This window comes from Rhinatrema bivittatum, chromosome 11 (assembly GCF_901001135.1).
Source record: "Rhinatrema bivittatum chromosome 11, aRhiBiv1.1, whole genome shotgun sequence".
NCBI classification, from domain to species: Eukaryota; Metazoa; Chordata; class Amphibia; order Gymnophiona; family Rhinatrematidae; genus Rhinatrema; species Rhinatrema bivittatum.
This window is the reverse complement of record NC_042625.1, coordinates 52,325,165-52,348,860: the sequence shown is the minus strand read 5'-3', so window position 1 is coordinate 52,348,860 and position 23,696 is coordinate 52,325,165. Positions and strand designations below refer to the sequence as shown.

General features: G+C 46.0%; 1 protein-coding gene across 5 annotated transcripts in view; it reads left to right on the top strand.

Annotated features, from left to right (window-relative positions):
- Positions 1-23,026, top strand: part of SPECC1L (sperm antigen with calponin homology and coiled-coil domains 1 like) — a 94,560-nt gene extending 71,534 nt beyond the window's left edge. For 4 of the 5 annotated variants that reach the window (XM_029619408.1, XM_029619410.1, XM_029619409.1 and 1 more), the window contains exons 12-17: positions 5,585-5,644; positions 6,133-6,292; positions 9,368-9,470; positions 14,873-14,989; positions 18,750-18,809; positions 20,417-23,026. In XM_029619408.1, coding sequence (XP_029475268.1) covers positions 5,585-5,644; positions 6,133-6,292; positions 9,368-9,470; positions 14,873-14,989; positions 18,750-18,809; positions 20,417-20,506 — 590 coding nt within the window. In that variant the 3' untranslated portion in view covers positions 20,507-23,026. The remainder of the gene's footprint in view (positions 1-5,584; positions 5,645-6,132; positions 6,293-9,367; positions 9,471-14,872; positions 14,990-18,749; positions 18,810-20,416) is intronic. The other variant, XM_029619412.1, reaches the window with a different exon arrangement.
- Positions 23,027-23,696: the final 670 nt, after the last annotated feature.

Genomic DNA, 23,696 nt, shown 5'->3' with positions numbered 1-23,696 from the left:
CAACTATGTCTAGCAGTTTTTAAGGCTCAAGCACATTTGCATTGGGTGCAGCAGATTCCAGTGGCTGGTTCTGAGGAATCCTTTTCGAAGAAAGAAGCAGAATGCTTTGAAGCTGGCTTAGCTTTTTATCAGATGCCTTGTATGATTTGCTTCCCACAGGAGCTAGGAATTTGGGGTCAGCTATGTCTGCTAGATGGCTGCTATTGTGACGCAATTCAGCAGTGGACATGCAGACCACAGCTCGACAGGGTAACCTCCTTTTCAAAGGAAAACTGCTGTTTAGGGAGGATTTAGAGAAATGAGTGAAGCACTTAGGGAAGTCTCACACTCAAAGTGCCAAGCGGGGGGCTAATCCCAAGAGTTACCATAAGACTTTCCACAGTAGACAGAAGTTTCATGAAGCCTGGCATTATAGTCTTTGGAAGAAGAGTTCTTTCACAGCATCAATATGCTGTCAAGTTTGGCGGAATACTTGGGAGATTGTGGATTCCAATTCAGGAGGACTAAAGGGCTCTCCATAGTCCACTCATCGGTATCCAAAAGAGGGGGCTGGTTGTCCCAATTTTACGAAGAGTGGACCAAGATAACATCAGACCATTAGGTTCTTTCCGTTGTTAGAGAAGGCTTTCATTGTCTGTCCGTATGCTTCCCGAATAAAAAGGGAAGCGGTGCAGTCCACGTTAGATTGTCATTTTTTGTTGGCTGCAGTAGTGCTGGTTCCAGCGAAGGAAAGAAGTTTGGGTGATTACTCCATTTACTTTTTAGTGCCCAGTAGGCCTACAAGTTCCAATCCATTCAGGATCAGAAGATAATGAAAGTATCCTTGTGGGGGGGTCCCTATTTTCCCATGGAGATTCTCTGGTCATCGGTAGTCTGAACAGTAGATTCCCTGTACGTACCCAGATCAGTCCAGACTCCTGGGTTTTGCCTCCCTGCCAGCAGATGGAGACAGAGAAAGTTTCACTGACACGAATATAACCCAGTGTGCCATCTGCTGCAATCCTTCAGTATTTCTCTGTCTCCAGCAGAGAGTAGATGGTGAAAAACCTGCAGTTCTGCAGTCAGAGACTGTTTTGGATTTATGAGCCTTCCTCCTAGGGGTTTTTTGGGTCCTAATGGGTCCTTCCCTGGTTGGTCGAGGTGGATGAGCTGGGGGTTGCTGTCCCTTTTGTATGTTCGCTCCTTTCTTCTGTAGGGTGTAAATCTGGTGGTCCAGATCCCTCCCCTTCATGAGGCTGCTGAGGAAGCTACAGGCTCAGGGCGGCTGTTTTCTTTTAGTCGGTCCCTTTTTTAATTTGGCTGATTTTCTTTTTTTCTGCTAGCAGCTTGGGGAGCTCATTGATGGGGTTTATCAGCAGCTTCTCTGCCTGTAAAGGAGACCAGGGGTTGTTGGCTCCATGGCACTGAGGGACTGTTCCGCTGCTTGCCGTTGAGGTGCTGGTGGTGCTGCAGGTGCGGGGAGGAACAGGGTGTGCATTAGTTTTATACCATTTCGTCCTTCTTGCCCAAGGTAGTCTCAGAGTTTCATTTGAATTAGTCCATTTCTTTACCATCCCTAGATAAGCACAAGGACATGGAAGAATACCGTCTCCTCCACCATTTGAATGTCAGCAGGCTTTTGGTGCGGTATCTGGAAGTTTCAGAATTGGTCCGAAAGTTGGACTGCTTGTTTGTCCTTCACGGTGGAAGGAAGCAGGGCTTCGCGGGCTACCATAGCTCACTGGATTAAGGAGGTAGTCACAGGAGCCTATTTGGAGGCAGGAAAGTCATTACCCCTTCAGGTTAAAGCTCATTTCACTAGGGCTCAGGCAGTCTCGTGGGCAGAAGCTAGATTGCTGTCTCCCATCGACTATCTGCTGAGCCCGGGAGGACACAGCTTTTGCGAGGGCGGCGTTAACCAGACTGCGGGCAGCCTCCCGCCCCGATCAGGAGTAGCTTTCGTACATCCCTTTGGTCCTTAGTCCATCTGGCTACATGCTATGAAATGGAGAAATTATTTACCTGATAATTTCGTTTTCCTTAGTGTAGACAGCTGGACTCAGCATCCCGCCCACTGCTGCCCAAGAACGGTGCCAAGGATTTGCCTGTGGAGTGGATATCAATTCCAAGAGATTACGGGTAAGCCGTCATCCAGTCCCTAGATCAGGGCATCTATAATCTTACTGGGGTTCAGTGTTTGTTTGGTTGAGTACAGTTATGGTTATCCATTTTTAATCAAGTTTTTTCTTTAGTATGTCCACAGTGGCTTTTGAAGAGAATACTGAAGGGCTGAGGTCACTGCAAGGGTGTATCTAGGGTGACGTCAGCTTTGAAACCTAACTCCGTCTTCATCTGCTGGCAGGGGTGAATAAAACTATTGGTCTTGAATCAATCTGTCTACACTAAGGAAAATAAAATTATCAGGTAAGTAATTTCTCCAGTTTGGGAGCTCAGTTCAACACACAAGTGAAGAGAGTGTTTCTCGTGGAAAGAGAGTGCTGAAATTGCAGAGTCAGATTAGGCTTCTGCTTGAGCTTTCGGTGCCCAGGGTCTGGGACTATTTACAGGTCTGTGCTCTCTGGCATAGACATTGGACGTTCGCACATATGCGGCCTCTACAAGGGGCTCTTCTGCTGGAATCTGTTATTTGAAAGAGTTTCATCTTCCTTGTCCGTTAGAAGGGGAAGTCAGGGACAGTCTTTCGTGGTGCTTACTCACACCAGTCTCGGGCATGGTGCGGAATTGGAGATTCTGAGTTGGATAATAGTCACCACTGATGCAAGCCTCTCTAGATGGAGGATGGTGTGGCAAGATCAGTTAGCACAGGACCAGTGATTGAAACAGGAGGCCTCATGACCTATCAGTTGTTTAGAGACAAGCGGTGCATTTCACATTGCTTGCCTATCTGCCAAGGTTTCACAGCCTTCCAGTATGGATTCTATCAAACAATGCGGCGATGGTAGACTACATCAACTGTCAAGGCGGAACCAAGAATCAGGCAGTGGCTCGAGAAGCCCGGGAGTTGATTCCCTGGGCAGAACAGCACTTGGCGAGGCGGATTTTATCAGTCGGAGAAAGTTAAACCCTAGGGAATGGAAGCTATCTGAGGCAGCGATGTCTCTCATTCACGGAAGATGGGGATATCCCCACCAAAGAGAACACCAAGGTGTCACGGTTTTACAGCCGCTGAACAGAACACTGTACAAAGAAATCAGAGCTCTGCTGCTGCCGTGGACTCGAGGGATTCTTCTTTGGCTTCCCTATCGTGGCCTCTGGTGGATGAGGGATTACAGCAGATATTTTTGGGTCCTGGTGACTCACTTCTGTCCCATGGCTTCGCTTCGGAAAGGAGACAGCTGAGATGGGGGGCGGGGGGGATATTCCAAAGCGGTTATTTCCACTTTCTACATCCTTGACCTATGTGCGGATTTGTAGGATCTTTGAGTCCTGGTCTGCTGTTGACAGATTGCAGCCTCAGTCTGTTCAGGCTATGGTGACGCATATTTTGGCTTTTCTACAGAAAGGTTCTTGTCAAGGGACTGGCTTTTAACTCTGAGCATCTAGGTAGCAACATTAGGTTGTCTCCGGGGTATCCTCTGTCCGCACATCTATGCTTCCTTCAGGGAGCTAAGAACTTGTGTCCTCGGGTGCGGAACATTTGTCCATCTTGGAATCTGAATCTAGTTCTTAGAGAATTATGTAAGGCTCTGTTTGAACCACTAAAGAGAGCTACAGTTAAAGACTCTTAAAGTGGTTTTCTTGGTTGCTATTTATTCAGCTAGGAGAATTTCAAAGCTCCAGGTGAGATCCCTTCCTACAGATGTCTGATTCAGGGGTATTTTTATGCATGGTGCTTTCTTTTCTACCTGAGGTGGTCTTGGCGTTCCATCTTAGTTAGACAGCTTTTATGGATTTAGTTTCCTTTATGCCTCATGTGGGGGAGCTTAGGCTTTTAGATTGGAGGCATGCATTACTGAGGTACCTAAAGGTCACGTATGATTTCCATAGATTGCATCTCCTCTTTGTAGATCGTATCAACTCTTTTTACTGTGGAGTGGTCCAGAGAAGGGAAATGTGTCATCTAAGGCAACAATTGTGCGGTGGCTGAAGGAAGCAATCGAGTCGACTTAAATTTCTAAAAGGTGCCCGCTGTCGGAGGGTTTAGGGGCGCAGTTGATGTGTTCCCACGTGACTTCCTGCGCTGAGAACATCCGATGTCTCCACATGAAATTTTCTGGGTGGCTACTGGGAAGTCATTGCCCACTTTTGCTAGGCATTATCGCTTGGATGCCGGGGCCCCGGCTTCCATGTGCTTTAGTGAGAGTGTTCTACGAGCAGAACTCTCCAAATCCCACCCAAGTTAAGGGGAGCTTAGGTACATCCCAGGAGTCTGGACTGATCTGGGTACATACAGGGAAAGGAAAATTGGTTCTTACCTGCTAATTTTCGTTCCTGTAGTACCACAGATCAGTCCAGAGACCTGCCCATTTACTGGGGTTGGGGGGGGGGGGGGGGGAGAGTCCGCCGCTCATACTGTTGCTTTGTATATAGTATGGAGTTGTTGGAGGTTTTCAATGCTGGTTGCTTATGTTAAATTTGGTAAACAAGTTTTCTGTTGCCTTTTTGGGCAACTTCACCTTCTTCCGGCTCATTGGAGAGGAGCAAGTTTGCTTAGAAGCTTGCTTAGAAATTTTTGGTTGTTGCTGTCATCTTGGCTTGGATACAGGTCAATACTGAGGGACTGCAGGTGGCACACTGGGTTATGTACAATGTCAGTGAAACTTTCTCTGTCTCCATCTGCTGGCAGGGAGGCAAAACCCAGGAGTCTGGACTGATCTGTGGTACTACAGGAACAAAAATTAGCAGGTAAGAACCAATTTTCCTCTATCTGGTATTGGATCTGTCGTAAGCTTATCTGCACAGTCCTATTCAGACAGAGTTTCAAATGTACTTTTGATTTGTGGTGCTGGGAAGGAGAGGCATTATTAGTTTTGGATGCTCCCCTTTGTGCTCGTATCTGCACGTTGTACATTTTCCCATGGTGATGGTATTCATGGCGCCAGCTCTTTGCATACAAATAATCATGGTGTATCTATACATGGATAATTGGTTGATTTTGGTTAAAGTCAAGGGACAATTGTCAAGACTCGATTCCCAAGGTAGTTTCCTGTCATAGAGTCTCGGCTGGGTGGTCAATTTTGCAAAAAGCAAGTTGGTGGTATCACATACTCTGGAGAACCCCCAGTTTAAGGTGGCTTGGGTACATCCCATCCATTTGGTCTGGTGGATAATAAGAAAAAATGGTTCTTGCTGGCTAGTTTTCTTTCCTTGAATCCTACCAGAACAGTCCTGAATCCTGCCCAGTGATTCTGAAGACCACTCTTTGGTACTTGTAACTCAGTTTCATTGATTTTTGGTGATTATATCCTATCAATAGAGAGTTTTCATGTCTAGTTTTGGGTTCACCAATGTGTTGTAATTTCCCTTCTGGAAAGGAGTTGGGATTGGCCTCGTTACATATTTACTGAGAGACTGCAGGTGGCACAGTTACTTAAGTACCAAGTGTACAGTAGAACCTTTATTCTCTGTCTCCATCTGCTGACAGGGGAGAGAAATCCATCTGCCTGGACTGCTCTGGTGGGACTCGAGGAAAGAAAGTTTGCAGGTAAGAGCCACTTTTTCTTTTACCCACAGAAATGGTGTTTTTCAAAACTGGAGAGGCCTTGAGGGGAACAGTTAGGGCGGGGTTTGGATATCCATGCGCATGCTTTTGATTTTGTAGTCTATGCTTACATTTGCTCAGGTGTAACTTGTATGGGCAGGTTTGCTGAAAAGTTCCCTTGGTATAATTTGGGCAGGAACAGCCTGAAAAGTTATGCAGGCTGTTAAATGAAATAATTCCCCCTAAATGCCTGCAGTAGAGCAGCTTTAATTTAAAGTCTGTATCATGTAGCTGGGCTCAACCTCTTGGAGCTTGAGCAAGGTGACTCCTGAATTACCCGAGTTCCTTCCTCTCTCTCTCTCTTCTGCTGGGTAGAGCAGAGGCTTTGCTGGCTGGCTTGGGGTGGCCATGTCTTTGCTGCCAGTGCATGCGGGCCTCTAGGAGCTGCTCAAGCCCGTTTTACCTGCTGGAAACCTGCTTTTCCTTCGTAGTGTCTCGGCGGAGCAGCGAAGAGCTGAAGCGGGATATGAGTGCGACAGACGGAGCTAGCTCAGCCTCGCTCATGGCAATGGGAAGCACATCTCCACAACTCTCCCTCGCCTCTTCCTCACCCACAGCATCTGTAACCCCCACAGCACGCAGCCGCATAAGGTATGAGCTCTTCCCGCACCCTCCTGCACCAGAGAGGGCTGTTGTGTGTCAGTGCCGGCGGTGAGCGATGGGGGATATTTTTAGCTGTTGCATGGTAGTATCCTGAGCTTCAGCATTTCTGAGTTTGGAGATGCGCTATTTATTTATTCATTCATGAACATGTGATTCTCTGCCTTTTCCCAACGTTGGTCTCAAGTCAGATTACAGTAAATTTAAATGAACAGAGGCAAATCAGAATTTGCAAGTAATGGAGCATTGGGGTCCAGTATAAGAAATCCCATTTTTGAATAGTTTCAAGACCCAGTTGTGTCCCTGTTGTGTATAACAGAGTCCTTCATAGAGGGTTTGGAAGTTAGGGGAGGGCCTGGCAGAAAAGCCATGCCTCTTAAAGCTTTAGTGATATGGCCCGTGGCCTTGGAAGAAATAACAAGTGCCAGGAATTGCAGTAGTTGTGCAGAAAGGCACATATCCTGCCCTGCTTAAGAGGCCACAAAGAAGCATCTGTCAATACTTTTATTGGGCACTAGGGAGAATACATCCACACTGATACCAACTTTGCTTGTCTCAGGAAGAGCAGGGGAGTCACCAAGTTGTTCCAGTATCCAGCCTAGAGTTTTTGTAAAGTGCACAGCAAAAGACTGAAAAAGTAGGGGAACAGCAGGACACAGCAGTGCGCTTGAAAGTGAACATGCAATTTCTGAGCTCAGGTGTGCACAGTTCCAGCGTACAGGGGATGAGTGGCCTACAGGGGAAAGGATGAAGGAACATTTGACCAAGACACGTAGCATATAAGGATATACCATTGCTGAGCTTGGAGCATTACTTGCTGATGAGATGAACCAATTTCTCCTGTAAAACTGGAAGGATAAGTTAGAATTCATCCTTTTGTCTGAGCTCTGCAGAGTACAGACAGTATGGAGGAGTGTGCACCTCTGACCTGCATGCATATACAGCATTAATGCTTGAAGAGATTCCTCCTCCATCGCTGAAGCAACGAGCCTGTCTCTGCAGAAGCATGCAGACACTACTGGCCCTGCTTCTTTTAAAATGTTTTAAAACAATTCTTTTACTTGAATACTAGCTGAAAATCAGCATTGAGTTGCTGTATTAATGGCCGAAGCTGAACAGATTGGTGACTGGAATTGCCAGTCTTACGTTTATGTAAGGGCAGGCACCCAGAACAGCGGGGGTGCTGCTGTGCTGTGCCCCACTGTCCTCTCTGAGAGTGTGGCAGGACACACAGGACAGATTGTACTGAGTGTCTTCTCGTCATTTTCATACATCCTCTGGAACCTGCTATGTAATTTTCACTGCTGCCGTGAAATGTTGCGCCAGTCTTAGGAGTGTCCCAGTATGGGAAAGGGTAACAGCTACCAGGCCACAATTTATAATCCATAAACTCATTAGCATTTCTTCTTTGCCTTGGATCAATTTTCTGCTACGGATATATCAAACCACTTGGAACCTCAGATCACAAGAAAGGGATCTTTTTGAAGTGCCTACAAGTACAAGCAGCAAGACGATCAGTAACAAGAGATTGCTTTTTCAGTGGCTGCGCCTGCCATGTGGAATACCATACCTGCAACCCTGAGACTTACAGAGTGCGCAAAAACATTTAAACAGCATTATGATCTTTTCTGATGAACCCCAAGTATTCATATAAAACTATGCCCTAACTCTAAGATCTTAGCTTCCAAGTTGGACCTTGGGCAATAATTGTGCTTGTATTTTGTCCGCTAAGTTATGTTGTATTTTATTATGTATGTTTGTTTTGTAAATCGTTCAGGGCTTGTGCATGAGCGATTAAGAAATTTTAATAAATACAAATACAACTGTTGGCGTTTTAAAGCTCCCTGCCGGTAAGTGTGGAAAATAGGAGCAGAGAGAAAAAAGAAACATTCCTGGCATTGTAGGGAGAAGGTGGTCAGGAAATGCAGCAAGCTCTGCACATCGTGTACTCAGGGCCGCCCATACATTTAAAATAAAAAGAGAAAATATTTTTTTCCCTCAAAACATAATTGAGCTGTGGAAGTCGTTGCCAGAGGATGTGGTGAAAGCTATTAATGTAGCTGCGTTTAAAAATAGTTTGGACAAGTTCCTGGAGGAAAAGTCCATTCACTTTTATTAAGGTAGAGTTGCAGAAATTCACTGCTTATTCTTGGGTTAAGCAGCTTGGAATCTATCTACTCCTCGAGATCCTGCCAGGGACTTGTGATCTGGCTTGGCCACTGTTGGAAACAGGATGTTGGGCTTGATGGACCTTTGGTCTGACTCAGTATGGCAAGTCTTATGTTCATATGCTTTCTCCATATATTGACTTGAAATAAAACTATAGTAGTTTGATTTTGGATACTGCTTACCTCATAACTTGTTAGACTGTTTTGATCAGTTCTTGCCCTTCTACACCACTATATTCTTCTACAAAATGTTTCAGTGGTGTGCTGTTCCCTTTGTCGGTCATGGCTAGAGCAGAGTTCATAGGGAGACAGTGAGCTGCACAGCTGGGATTTCAGTCCTCCCACCACATCCCTCTGGGTGTGAAAGAAAGTCAGTCACTGGGAAGTGTCTTCCCTGTACTCCACAGAATCATGCAGACATACTGAGCATGAGGAAATGAGTTACACTCCCCTGCTTCTCTCTGTGGGAGTCCTCCTCTCCTCCTTACTACTCCATGTACATGCCATTCCCTTCTCATACATGCATGGCAAACCGAGGATGTCCTGCCTTTACCCTCCTTCCCTTCCATCTCACCCACAAGCAGATCTAGCAAACTGAGCGAATCTACCCTGCACGCCAATGGCAGACTGAGCAAGGACACCCCACCTCAAGCGTACATGCATGGCAGACTGTGTGAGTCCTCCCTCTATTGTCCATAGTTTGTAGGCTCACATGATCCGTTTGAGTTCCAGTTATTGGAGGGGAGATTTTGTCAGGACCCTTATTTCTGCCTTTGCTGAGGGATTGGATCCCATCCTGTCTGCTTACTTGCCTTGCTTTGTAATTTGTCAGGTACAACTGACTTAGGAGTGTTGGAGAAATGATGAGAGTTGACATGAAATGTTCCTTTCCTGACAGGGAGGAGAGGAAAGATCCCCTTTCCGCTCTGGCCCGGGAATATGGGGGCTCGAAGAGAAACGCCCTGCTGAAGTGGTGTCAGAAGAAAACTGAAGGGTATCAGGTAAATGCCCCCCTGTGAGCTCACAAAATGAGCAGCGTGGCATCAGATAGGCAATTAGGTATATTTTCTGCCATTCCTTGCCGCTGGCTTTTCTAATATTTGAGTTTGTTTAAGTATAGAAGGGGAGGGAAAACTGAGGGTGACAGTACACATGAGCTTCCTTCAACACTCAGATCAAGCATTTTAGCCATATTCCTTTTCAGTCCATACTAAAGTCTGACATGCTTGTAGCGCTTGTGATGCTGGCAAGGACCTTTGAATGCATCATTGGCCAATTGAGTCAGGAGCAGAGGGAGAAAAGAGGGCTGACTGCCATCCTTTTTCCTGTCTCCAAGCCATGCAACATGCACTCGCACACACCTCCCGTCTGCGGGGGCAGCAGGAAGCGAGCTACATGTGCAGTTTCCTGGTGCATGTTCTCCACGTCCGCACTGTACCGTCTGCCTTGCTTGGTTTTACCTTGTGTACAGGATATGGGGATGTGGCAACAGCCCTTGGCTCCAGTTACTGCTCCTTATTTTCATAAATGAGTTTAATGTAAGGATGTTGGAATTGTTAAGATGTCCGGAAGATGGGGTAGATTATCTCTAAAGATTCCCTTTGCTGTGTCATGCCTTTTAATTGTTACAGATATCATCACAAGTCGCTTACAGAGACAATGATTACAGGATTTGCAAAGCCTCTAGGGAGAGTGATCACTGAATCATGGACTACATTGTCCACAAATGCTGAAATAGCAGAGGCTGTGCAGGCATTCATTAAACAGTGACATTTACTGGCCAGACTTGGAAGCTGGACTTTATGGTTCTGGTTGTCATAGGTGGGCTACAAGAGGGAAGTCACACTTTTGAGGACTTATAGCAACCTAGCACTGGCCTGAATTAAGCTGGAAACTGTCCAGCCAGATTAGTGCAGTTCTGCAACTTTATTTGCTCCTCCATTTCTGTTCTTCAGGCATTATCTGCTTTTCTTTTCATCACTCTCCCCTCTTAACCAATTGCTAACTCTGTCTCACTCCTCCAATTCTGAGGGGTGGGGGTAGCTGAAGTTTCATATTTCCTAGCATGTAGCCAGATCAAGACCAATGGGTTTTGTGCTCCCCTGCTAGCAGATGGAGACAAGAGTCAGGTTTCAAAGCTGACGTCACCTTAGATATACCCCTGCAGTGACCTCAGCCATTCAGTATCTCTCCGTCTCCTAGTAGATGTGGATTGTGCCTTCCCTATCGGGAACACAGTACTCTTTAGAAGAGGAAATTTAACCTTTAAATTGGAGAAAGATTGGCAAGAGACCAAATCTGAGGAGTTCTTTTACTTACCTGGGCTCAGTGCTTATTGGCTAAGAAAAACAAAATTATCAGGTAAGTAATTTCTCCATTCCTCGAATGGCAGTAATGAGCTGGTCTGTCTTCATTATTGCCCATTTATCCCTGTGCCACACATCCTTCTCTTGCAATCTTCAGCTGCTTTATCTTCCTGGGTTTTTTCCTCCCAGCAGATTCCTCCTGCTCACTCAGAACTGGCCCTTATGCACCTGGGGTCTTAATTTGAAACTACCCTGGGGTTTTATCCATTTCCCTCCCCATCTAATCTTGACATTGCAGCAACAATTCTCGGTCAGGAACCATAGACCTCAGTTTTCTCCAGGACTCACTATACATGCACTGTGAGAGTGGCCACCTGGTGTCACTGTTGAACAATGAATGGGATGCCTGCTTTCTGGGGGCTGTAGACTAATGCAGATCACCTGGATGGCAGCATACAGAGCTGCCACTGAGCCATTCATCCAGCCGTACATCGTGCTATATTTTGTTCCTTACGTGCATGAAATTCTTACCGTTCTGTGGTGTCCTCACTTGTGAGTCTTGACCCATATTTGAATATTTATGTCCTTCCCATCTTGAGAGGGAATAGTTGAAGGCTTAGTTCATCTTCATATGGGAACTTTCTTACACTCTTGATACATATACACTTTGTCAAGTGCCTGTGCATATACCTGCCTCTATCCCTCTGAGGTGTGCATGTCACAAGCAGTGTCTCTCTCATCATGGTTCCAAGGGTCCCTATGGCTACCATCTTGAGGTGTGCAAGTCACAATTGTCATCTTTTATTAGGGTGCCAGGTATCCCTGCCAATCTTGTTCTAGGGAGCTCAAAGTGGATTTTTAGAATTGCCTCCTTTGTGTTCTTGTAATTTTGTTTCTCTTGTGCTCTGCTCTGTCGGTGATGGATTTGTTTCCCTGTAGAACTTTGCAGGTGTTTAGTTTCTATGAGTGTTCTCAGCTGGAGCTTCAAGTGGATGAAGGGATAAACAGAAGTAGTAATTACAGAAATGGATGAGGAAGTGGAGTGGAAAGGATCTGGGGAGTTTGGATGAGATGAAAATTTCTTAGAGCAATTCTGGATTGGCTGAAAAAGATGAACATTGCTGGATGGGTTGGATTGGGTGAGTTGGAGGAGTAAGATTGGTTGACAGGCATGGGAGAGCTAGAATTGTTGGAGGGAGAGGAGTGGGGGAGTTAGGAGGTGCGCCGTGGAGTGTGTGTATGACCTCAGCACTAGCCTCCTCCAGAGCTTTGTTCTGAGTGGCTCTCAAGTGCAGCAGGAATGGGTGGGTAGGCACCGAAACTGGCCTGATAGATACAGAAGACCTGCTCTGGGCCTGAGCTGTATATTAGTAACCATCGAGTTCAAGTCCACACTTCCCCATATAGAACCTTGAGGCCCATCCATTCTATGCCATGCTGTTCTTTCTTGCTGCAGTACTTCAGCTCCTCTTTCACCCTGTTTTTCCCACAGCTGAGGTTCTTCTGTGCTTATCCCAGGCTTTATCCTCACTCCTCCCACAGCCAAGAATCCTCTGTGCTCATTCCAGGCTTTACCCCTCACTCTCCTATAGCTAAAGATCCTCTGTGCTTATCTCAGGCTTTACCCCTCTCTCTCCCACAGCTAAGGATCCTCTGTGCTCATCCCAGGCTTTACCCCTTACTCACCACAGCTAAGGATCCTCTGTGCTTATCTCAGGCTTTGTCCTCACTTCTCCCACAGCTAAGGATCCTCTGTGCTCATCCCAGGCTTTACCCTTCACTCCCCTACAGCTAAGGATCCTCTGTGTTTATCCCAGGCTTTATCCTCACTCCTCCCACAGTTAAGGATCCTCTGTGCTTATCCTAGACTATAGCCCTCCCTCCCTCACAGCAAAGGATCCCCTGTGCTTATCCCAGGCTTTACTCCCACTCCCCCCACATCTAAGGATCTGCTATACTTATCCCAGACTTTACCCCTCACTCTCCTAACAGCTAAGGATCCTCTGTGCCTCGCCCAGGCATTACCCCTCAGTTCCCCATAGCTAAAGATCTCTGTGCTTATCATAGGCATTACATCTCACTCTCCCATAGCTAAGGATCCTCTGTGCTTATCCCAGGCTTTATCCCTCACTCCCCCACAGCTAAGGATCCTCTTTGCTTATCCCAGGCTATACCCCTTACTCCTCCACAACTAAAGATCCTCTGTGCTTATCCCAGGCTATACCCCTTACTCCTCCACAGCTAAGGATCCTCTATGCTTATCCCAGGCTTTACCCCTACTTCCTCCACAACTAAGGATCCTCTGTGCTTATCCCTGGCTTTATCCTCACTCCTCCACAACTAACAATCCTCTGTACTTATCCCAGGCTATACCCCTTACTCCTCCACAACTAAAGATCCTCTGTGCTTATCCCAGGCTATATACCTTACTCCTCCACAGCTAATGATCCTCTGTGCTTATCCCAGGCTTTACCCATTACTCCCCCACAGCTAAGGATCCTCTTTGCTTATCCCAAGCTTTATCCCTCACTCCTCCACAGCTAAGGATCCTCTTTGGTTATCCCAAGCTTTACCCCTCACTCCTCCACAGCTGATCCTCTGTGAGCATCCCAGCTTTCCCCCTCACTCTTCCCACATCCAAGGCTTATCCCAGGCTTTACCCCTCACTTCCCCCATAGCTATTGGTCCTCTGTGCTTATCCCAGCTTTATCCTTCACTTCCCCACTGCTAAGGATCCACTGTGCTTATCCCAGGCTTTCCTGAATTCTGTTACTGTGTTTTATCCACTGTAAGGCTGGCCCATGCATCCATCACCCTTTCTATGGTGATGGGAGTGCTTTGTGGTTGGCAGGACATGGTGATGGGATTGACTCTGTCATCTGAGATTGACTGCACAACCTTTGATTTCATTAATGAGTTGTACTTCCATTAATTTGACTTTCCTGATAATGAATGGAGAGACTTGAAGTGATATTCATCCTCTTTGCTTTTTTGTCTGGGGAACAAGGATGAAACTGTGTAAAGGAGAAATACCCCAGCATGGATAGTGGTGAAAGGGGGCCTTAGGCAGCCACTTGCAAAGCTAAGTGGATATTTTCATTGTTGAGCATGGGTATTGACCTCATTGAAGCAAAAGCAGCATCTCCACAAGTCTGCATACAGCGGGATGAAGTCTGACCGAAAGTGAAGGCTTTTTCCAGAAACTGGTGTAATGCCTGGTGGAAGTTGTTGCTTGTAATCTGACCTCACAGACTCTGGAGGAAGCTGTGTGTTCAGCGGAGTCATTCCCAGGCTTAGCTCTGGGCTGTTGTGTAGTAGGTTAGACTTCTCCTGAGGCAAACAGATACTTTTGTCATGTGCTGGTGAGATCCTTACATCTGCAGCGTGATAACACGTAATCAACAATCGTCTCCCTCCCCCATCTCGAAGCCTGGGTCAGGATGTCCCCATTGTCAAGGTTGTATCCCAGCCCCCGGCCATACCATATAAAGCAACTGCTCTTTCCAAGACGGTTTTTGTCAGCTTCTTTTATTGTTTGTAACCAACCGCTCCTCTCCCACTTCCAATAATCCAGACAGCCACCAATTCAGTTCAGTTCATTTGTTTTTTATTCTGCCTTTCAGGCACTACAGAGTGGATTACATTCAGGTACTGTAGTATTTCTCTGTCCCCAGAAGGTTCACAATTTAAGTTCGTACCTGAGGAAATGGAAAGCACGAACTTGCCCAGGGTCACAAGGAGCAGCATGGGGATTTGATCCTTGGCTTCACTGCTGTAACCACTAGGCTGCTCCTCCACTCCGCCAACATCAGCATGGCTGTTGCCCAAATATCTGTCCTCCTAGTCTTCTTTATTTATTTATTTATATATATTCCACCTTTCATGACACTTTGGAGCAGATTACATTCAGATATTGTAGGCATTTCCCCATCCCCAATTTAAATTTGTACCTTTGGCCATTTCAAAGCCTCCCCACCTCCATCAACGCACAGTACTAATCCAGTCTAAATGTCTTTTTCCCCCACCACTATCTGAATAACTCCTTCCCCCCCCTGAAGTCTGTTTTTGACTGGTGTTTGCTGTTTTATTCCTTCTAGAATATTGATATCACAAACTTCAGCAGCAGTTGGAATGATGGCCTTGCTTTCTGTGCTCTCCTGCACACTTATCTTCCTGCGCACATCCCATACCAGGAGCTGAACAACCAAGACAAGGTACAGCAGCCGCTGCTGGGGCTTCCTGATTGAGAAAACAGATGTGGGGATGTGGATGAGTTCCTAGGTTCTAGAAGGACTGGAATCTGGAGGGGATTGTTGTGAGGAAGCAAGGGTCACACCTGAGGTCGTGTAGGGTGTCTGCTATTGCAACAGGAAGGGGCAGCACAAGATGGGCCTTCCAGTTTTGATGTGCTGTCATTGTTATTGCTTATGGAGGAAAATGAGGCAAGTGTCTCGGTTTAAGAGAGCAGGGGTTACATGTAAGAAAAATCACCATTAATACATCGTGATGGCACATAAGGGCCAAGTCACTTATCCAGTCTGTCTGGCTATCGTCCCCTCTCTGGGTAAAGCAGCGTATAAAGTCCAGTACTGGTTCCCTCCCCCAATGACTTTTACACAACCTACCAAACTTAGTCCTCTGTCTTTTTGTCTCAGGCATGCCCAGACTCTGCCATGAATCCGGCCTCCACTAGTATATTTATTTATTTAGATTACATCCCTCCAGCAAGGAAGCACCTCTTTACATTTTCTCTGAGCCTGTTGCATAGTTGATATCATGCTCAGCTAAGGATTTATCCCGGTTGTCATCCATAGGAGCTGACTTTTTCAGGTACATTCAAGGTAAAAAGCGTGCAAGGGAGTCAGATCATTAGATGATCAAGGAGTAAACGAGGCATTCAGGGATCTCAAAGCCATAGCAAAGACTAAATGAATTATTTGCTTCGGTATTCACTAAGGAAGGTGTAAGAGATATACTCATGCCAGAAAAGATATTCAGAAGAAAACAAATCTTAGTGAACCTGGAAGATGTACTAGGGCAAATTGACAAACTAAATAGTGGCAAATCACCTAGACCAGTTGGTATACATCCCAGAGTGCTAAATGAACTGAGAAATGACATTGTGGCCTTGTTAGTTTACAAATTTATAATATCATTAACATCATCTGTGGTACCTGAAGACTTGGAGGGTTGCCAACATAACACCAATTTTTAAAAAGGGATTAAGGGGTGAGCCAGGAAACAACAGACCAGTGAGTCTGACATCTGATTCAAGCAAAATTGTAGAAATTATCATAAAGAACAAAATTGCTGAACATATAGATAAGCATAGTTTAATGGGACACAGCCAACATGGTTTTAGCCAAGGGAAGTCTTGCCTCAAAAATTTGCTACACTTTTTTTGAGGGCGTAAATAAACGTGGATAAAGGTGATCCAGTTGATATAGTGTATCTGGATTTCCAGAAAGCATGTGACAAAGTCCCTCATGAGAGATGACTTAGGAAATTAAAAAGTCATGGAATAGGTGGCAGTGTCCTATTGTGGATTGCCAACTGGTTAAAAGATAGAAAAGAGAGAGTAGGGCTAAATGGTAAATTTTCCCAATGGAAATAGTGGAGTGCCCCAGGGATCTGTTCTGGGTCCACTGCTTTTTAATCTACTAGATAAATGAAGCTTGACTGACGTGCCGCAAATGTGCAGTAGAGAGCAACTCTACCGCGCATGCGCGGGCAGCACGTCAGTCAGAGCTTGCCTGTAACAAAAATGGCGCGGCGAGGAGCAGTAGCGGCGGCGGAGAGAGGGAGGGACCGACCTCTGGCGCGACGAGGAGCAGTAGCAGTAGCAGCTTTGCGCGTGCGTGAGGGAGGGAGGGAGCTCCCCCGGAGATCTTCCGTCTGCGCCATCCGAAGGGGTTGTGAATGAGCTGAGAGTCGGAGTGAGGGGGGGGAGGGAGAATGAGGGGCGGGAGAATGGGGGGGGGAGGAGGAGAATGAGGGGAGGGGGAGAATGAGGGGTAAGGAAATGGACCAAAAAAAAAAGGTAATGTAGCCTGTTGTTACGGGCTTAATGGCTAGTATATTTATAAATGACCTGGAAATGGGAACAAGTGAGGTGATCAAATTTGCCAATGACACAAAATTATTCAAAGTTGTTAAATCCAAGAAGATTGTGAGAAATTGCAAGAGGACATCACAAAACTGGGAGACTGGGCATGCAAATGGCAAATGAAATTTAATGTAGACGAGCAAAGTGATTCACTTAGGGATGACTAACCCAAATTATAGCTACACAATGCAAGGTTCCACATTAGGAGTCACCACTCAGGAAAAGGATCTAAATGACATTGTTGAAAATACGTTGAAATCTTCTGCTCACTGAGCAGCAGCAGCCAAGAAAAGAAATAGAATGCTAGAGATTATTAGGAAAGGAATGTTGCATAAAAATAAGAATTTCATAATGACTCTGTATCGCTCCATGGTGCAATCTCGTCTTGAGTCTTGTGTTTAGTTCCCTGTACTTCTCAGATCAGTCCAGACTCTTGGGTTTTGCCTCCCTTCCAGCAGATGGAGACAGAGAAAGTTTTGTAGACACCGCCTCTTTAACCCAGTGTGTCACCTGCAGCTCCTCAGTATTTCTCTGTCTCCAGCAGATGGAGGAGGTGCAAAACCTGCAGTTCTGTACCTAGTAAAAAAAAAAAAAAGGCAGATAGTTTTTGGAGGAATTCCCTCTCAGGAGGTTGGCAGGGTCCTAAAGGGGCCATCCCTCCTGGTTTTAGAGGAGGATGAGCAGGGGTTGGGGACCCTTAAATGCTCGCAGATACACGCTGATCCATGCCGGGGGTAACAACTGGTGGTCCAGTTCCCTCACCCTCAGAAGCCTGAAGAGAAGCCTCTGCCACCCTTCAGATAAGCTTTCAAATAGCTTTCGTTTTGTTTTCTGGTTTGTAAAGTTGTTTAAAAAAAAAATGCAAAAAAGCCTTTATTTGGTTAGCTGAGGCGGGCGTTTTTCTGAGAGGTTATCATGGCCGTTCCCCGTCAGTGGCAGAAGGGTTTTAGGGAGGTACGGTCTCCGGGTGCATCTTCCGAGTGTGCTCTTGTTCTGGCGTGTGCCGCACATTCGCAGCTGCTTTGAGCCATGCCGGGGGCTGGCAGATGTGCCGCTTGTGGAGAATGTCGTGCACCTCTCGGGCTAGCTGGGATTAGAGATGAGCGACTAAAATGATAAGAGGATGGAACAGTTCCCCTATGAAGAAAGGCTAAAGAGGTTAGGACTTTTCACTTTGGAGAAGAGATGGCTGAGGTGGAGATACGATAGAGGTCTATAAAATAATGAATGTAATGGAGCGAGTACATTTTAATCAGTTTGCTTTTTCGAAGAGTACAAAGACCAGGGGACACACAATGATGTTACTAATACATTTAAAATTAATAAGAGAAAATATTTTTTTACCCAGCACATACTTAAGCTGTGGAATTCGTTGCCAGAGGATGTGATGAAAACTGTTAGTGTAGCTGCATTTAAAAAAAAGGTTTGGACAAGTTCCTGATGGAAAAATCCATAAACCTTTATTAAGTTAGAGTTGCAGAAATCCACTGCTTATTCTTGGGATCAGAAGCTTGGAATGTATCTGCTCTTTGGGATCCTGCAGGTACTTGTGACCTGCCTTGGCCACTGTTGGAAACAGGATACTGGGCTTGATGGGCCTTTGGTCTGACCCATTATGACAAGTTTTATGTTCTTATGTTCCTGTGATTGTCTGCAGGTATAATGGGAAATACGTAAGGAATTGTTTACATATGGAAAAAATTAGACAGATTGGTTGATTTTATTTATTGAAATAGAATCTCTCCATACATTACTGCAAAGAAAATAAAGACAAGACTGTTCATTAATCTGCTTATTTAAAACTGCATTTTTGTCATATAATAAGAAGCAGCGAGAAATCTAAAGATCCCATTTTGTTGTATTCACAGAGAAGAAATTTCACCTTAGCCTTCCAGGCAGCTGAAAGTGTTGGTATCAAATGCAGTCTGGTAAGTGAGAGATGGGAGAGGACTAGCTCCCAGTTTCCTGGCAGTAAGAGCCTTGCTAGCCTTCTTGAGGATAGTATGTGTGGGGGGATAGTTCATATCAGCCTAGAATGAGGACGGCGGATGTGGGAGCCGTGCATGTTGGCCTGGTTGGGAGGGGAAGTGGCAGTAATGTGTATCTGCTTGGTCCCGTGAGCTATCTGACTGCACAGAGTGGATTTGCCTTGCAGTGTGCAGCCAGTCAGTAATTCCATCTCCCTGGATGCTCTTTGCATCGCAGGTTCCTGGGGGCCCAGCTTTCAATATTCTTAGTGAATGCCTTTTGAGTGCAGCCAGCTGAGGTGTCAGAGGGAGGGAAATAATCCTGGTTCTCAGGAGTATCTGCATGCATAGAAAAGAATCTGATTCCATCCAGCTGAAGCATTCGAAAGTCAGCGGGGTGGCAGCATTTATTGCCAGATGAAAAGAATGCAAAGAGCCTTACACTAGGGTAAGAATTCAGATTCCAGGAGTGTCTTTCCACACCACTTTCCTAACTGTACCCCAAAAGCACGGGACAGTACGCATAAGGGATTCCCAGCTCGCTCTTCCTCATGCCTCCTGGCACCTTTTCACTTTTTGGCCTTTGGGCTTAGATGAAGTGGTGTCCAGCTTGGGATTTGAGCCTTGGCTGAGATGAAATGCTGTTGAATATGGGAAGTAATGTCCTGCTGCTTGACTCTGTTGGGGATACATTAATTGAACAACCATCGGCAAAGCGGGAGGCTTAAAAAAAAACAACACAGAACTAAACAAAAGCCAACCCTTCTCCCCTCATACTGCTGCCATGACAGTGTGCAAATTGTGCCTTTCTAGGCAGACAGTGGTACTGCAAGAAATGCTTCAGCATGAACCCCCCCATCAGCCTTGTCCTGCCTTGAGTCTGCTGCAGACACATTCATGTTCTTCCAGTCCTTATCTGCTGTCACCTACTCTGTTATTAATGATGTGTACTTTTAAGTGCACTGTGCTAAACTGGGAGCTTAGCCACACACATTTGTTGGCTTGGCCTTCCTTTGTCCTTTTTATTTTTACCAGTCAAAGCAAATAATGGCCCTGGAATGGCAAGAAGTCAGAAGGGAGAGCAGTGACTTCTGCAGACCTTAGGCAGAGCATCAGCAAAAGCCAGGAGCACTCAAGCTAGCATTTCCCCTGATTTCTATCGGTTTTCTGCCCAGCCATTGTTCATTCACAATAGGGAAGGCCTGGGAAATGAAAGAGGCTTCAGAGCCAGCAACTGCTTCCCAGTCAGTCTGGCCCAACACAGGCCTCCAACTCTCAGCAGGTTTTAGGGAGCAGAAGTGATGCAGTAGATATTTCACCACCTTCAATACTAAGGCAGCTGCTGTTCCCAGCTGATGGAAGTCACTGCCTCTCTCAGGTTTGTAGGCAGTGATGTGATGTGGTGCTAGGGTATGACTTGGCATTAAGGTGTTTTTTGGATGCTTTCCACCAGACGCCCTTTACCAGACTTTGGAAGAAATTGTTCTAGTACTGTCCTGTAAAATTCAGTGAAAGTTCATGAACATATTTTCACCACAGATCAATCTCTCTCTCTCTCTCTTCAACAGGACATCAATGAGATGGTGCGAACAGAACGACCTGATTGGCAGAGCCTCATGCTTTATGTTACAGCCATTTACAAATACTTTGAAACCTGAAGCCCCCAAGGAGCTGAGGAACTTCTAGGGTGCAGCCAGCAGCAAACACTACTTCCAGCTTCACTGTAACACTGCAGCCTCCAGCCTCTAACTGGGAGCACCTTGAGATGCTGAGGGGGCTTAGGCTCTATCGGCATGAAACCTTCAGGCGGACTGAACGTCAAGTGACTTCCTTTCCTTCCCAGGATTCATGCAAGTGTTCAGCCTTCCTTGAATAAAATAAGCCAAGAAAGGAAGGAAATCTTAAGCTAATGTGCAGAAGATAGTGCTTTGGACAGACAAAGCTTCTGTCAGTCCGCTTATGTTTTAATCAGAAAGTGAACTGAAGCCATTTCCCTATGGACTTCCCTGCTAATTTCCCATTTGAATTTGTATTGGTTGCTGTTTTCATCATCTGACTGACTTGGGTTTTCGCTACCCTGGCATAGTCCTGCTCGGCAGCACTTCTCTTTCTGCTGAGGTCTCCCTCTGTCTTGCTCTTTACAGACCTGACCGTAGCATCACTTCATCTTGCATACATCTTCCTGTCATGGGACCTAGCTCTGCATATAAACCGGGTCTGTCCAGAGCAGTTATTCATGGCTTTCAAAACATAACAATCTGTATCAAAGTTTGATTCTGTCTCATAAGTTTCCACTGTTGATGGATACTGTCTCACACCTCAGCCAGAGAAGTCTTGCTTTGGCCTTTGTAGCATCATTTGATCTCAGTTGTGTTACTGTCAGCAATATGTAATGTCTTCATTGTAGAAATGCCTCTGTTACAGCTAGAGAATGGGTTTTTGGATATGGAGTTATGCAGTAATGATTTTGCTGAGTCTGTATCCATGACTGCTCTGCCATGCTGGCTGTGTAGCCAACGTATCGTCCTACTTCATTTCATAGCTTCACATGAGCTGCTTCATGTCATGCATGGGTTCAGCTGTGTTGAAGGACCTGGAATTGCCTTAACATTTCAGATCCTGGAGAGGTTCTGCTCTGTGTGTATACAGCACTTAAAAAAGGAGTGTAGGAGAGATTCTCTGACTTTATAGTAACATCCACTTGCCACCTGGTCTCTTTAGTTTCATTAAGTAGCTAGTGTAAAGGTTTTTCTGGCCAATCTGTAAGAGCAGTAAACCAACTGGGTTACATGAGCACAGATATTTTTACACTCCCCCTGGTTTACTGCATGCCCAGTTGTGGCTTACCTAAGACTCCTGCTGTTTCCTGAAGTATCCCCTCATTCTGTTATAGTCTATCGGAGTCATGTCACCTCTAGACCTTACAAACCATTTTGGTATCGCTTCTGGGCTTTATGGAATTTTTTTCCTGCATAGCTGTAAGACAGTTACAAGAAATATGCAGATGATATTGTCATGTAAACCTCTGAAACCTTATAAAGGGATAACAAACAAGAGAACCTATGTGAAAGAAGAAAGCTGCTGTTCTGGGACACTCTGAGCCTCCATGTCCACGGGCAAAGAGCATCCAGCAAAGTGCCTTCAGCCTCCCTGAACTATAGCAGCTCGAACTGAAAAGGAGCCGCTTGCTCTGCCTGGGCTTGCCTGCATTTCCTCCTCTCTGATCATCACTGTGCTGCAGATGAGAGATTGCATCTACTTGTCTGTGCCTGTAACACTAAGCAAGGATGTGCACGAGTGTCCGATTTATACTGGACCAAAGCGGGTCAGATAGTAAAAATATTTGTTGTCTCACTCTGAATTCCTTCAAAATGACCTTAAGCCCAGAAGAGATTTTGAGGAGCTTGCTCTCGGTCTGCAAGCCCACGGAACATGGCAGTGTTGTGTGGAAGAAATACATGGGTGCCAAGAAGCCTTCCAGACTCCCTCTGAGCTTGCAGCAGGGCTGCAAATCATTTCAGGACATACTTAAATAAGGAAAGGATGTGCTACGGGAAGGAAGGAAAGTCGGATTCAGCTCTTTGAACCGTGGTTCCTTGTACTCCGAACCTCGCATTTGCTGAGCCTTCTAGGCTTGGATCCATCCATGCAGCTCATGGAATAAGTGTGTTCTGTGCAGGGCCGCAGATGGACAGAAGGGATTTGACCTTGTTACTTTCAGTGTATTGAGTCAGATTTGGTGGCGGTGTAGAGAAAGGGACCTTGGGGATATTATTCCATGCATTTGATGGCCTTGTGGCGTGAGCCCATTGGGCCCCCCGCAGGCGTTATTTAATGCATATTGCATTCCATCAGTATGTTGGGGAAGAATGAAGGACTGCCTTCCGCGATGTGCTGGGAATGAGCAGCGGAGCTCAGTACGCGTGCAGATTGTGTCCCTGCACAGAGCTACTTACTGGAAAGAAATTGTAACCAGCTCCTGCCACACAAATCAAGCTTAAGCTATTGGTCATTAACAGTGGTTAAGTTTAGATTCTTTACAGTTACTCAGAAGATGCTTGGAGGAACACCCTAAAGGGGAAAAGGTTCTACACCAAGATACTGCAAGGATTATGAATAATTTTATTCAAGTTACAGTAAAGTTCATCTTTTCAATAAACTCTGTGTGCATCTCTTTTCTTCATGGCTCCTAGTGCATTAGCAATCATTGTCTTAGTCATGCTCTGAATGAAATTATTTGTTCCAGATGTAATTTGTAAGGGCCGCTCCCTGTAACATGGCCCCCTTGGTCTCTCCCAGAGCTCTCCTCCTGGTGGCATTACTCCCCCTGGATTGTTACGTAACCTCCTTTGATCGCTTCCAGAACCCTCTGCCCTGTAACTTGTGCCATCCCACCCATCCTTGGCCAAGGTTGCTGTCAGAGAAACTGGGGCCTGAAACTAAGGCGTGAACCCAGCCAGTGCCAGGGACCCTGAAGCTGTGCCTCGGTGTCATCACTCAGCTTTGCCATGGGGGGCCCCAGGCAATTGCTATGCTTGCTTCCCCACTCCCCCCACAAAAAAAGCTGGTCCTGCCCTTGCCCTCTTCCAGAGCACCCCTGCCTTATAACATGACCCTTGGCCTCTCCCAGAGCCCTCTGTTCTGTAAGATGACCCCCCCCCTCCCATCCCCCCCACCTTGTACTCTTTGGTGGAATTTTGCCACTGTTAGAGACCTGGAGAAACTGTGTGGAAATATGAGAATTTAAAAATGAGAATAATAACCAGCGAGACGGTTCTGCCAGCAGCTGGAGCTGACCTGGCTGCTTTCTGCATCATTTCCTTATGCCCACGGCAGGCTAGATTCCCC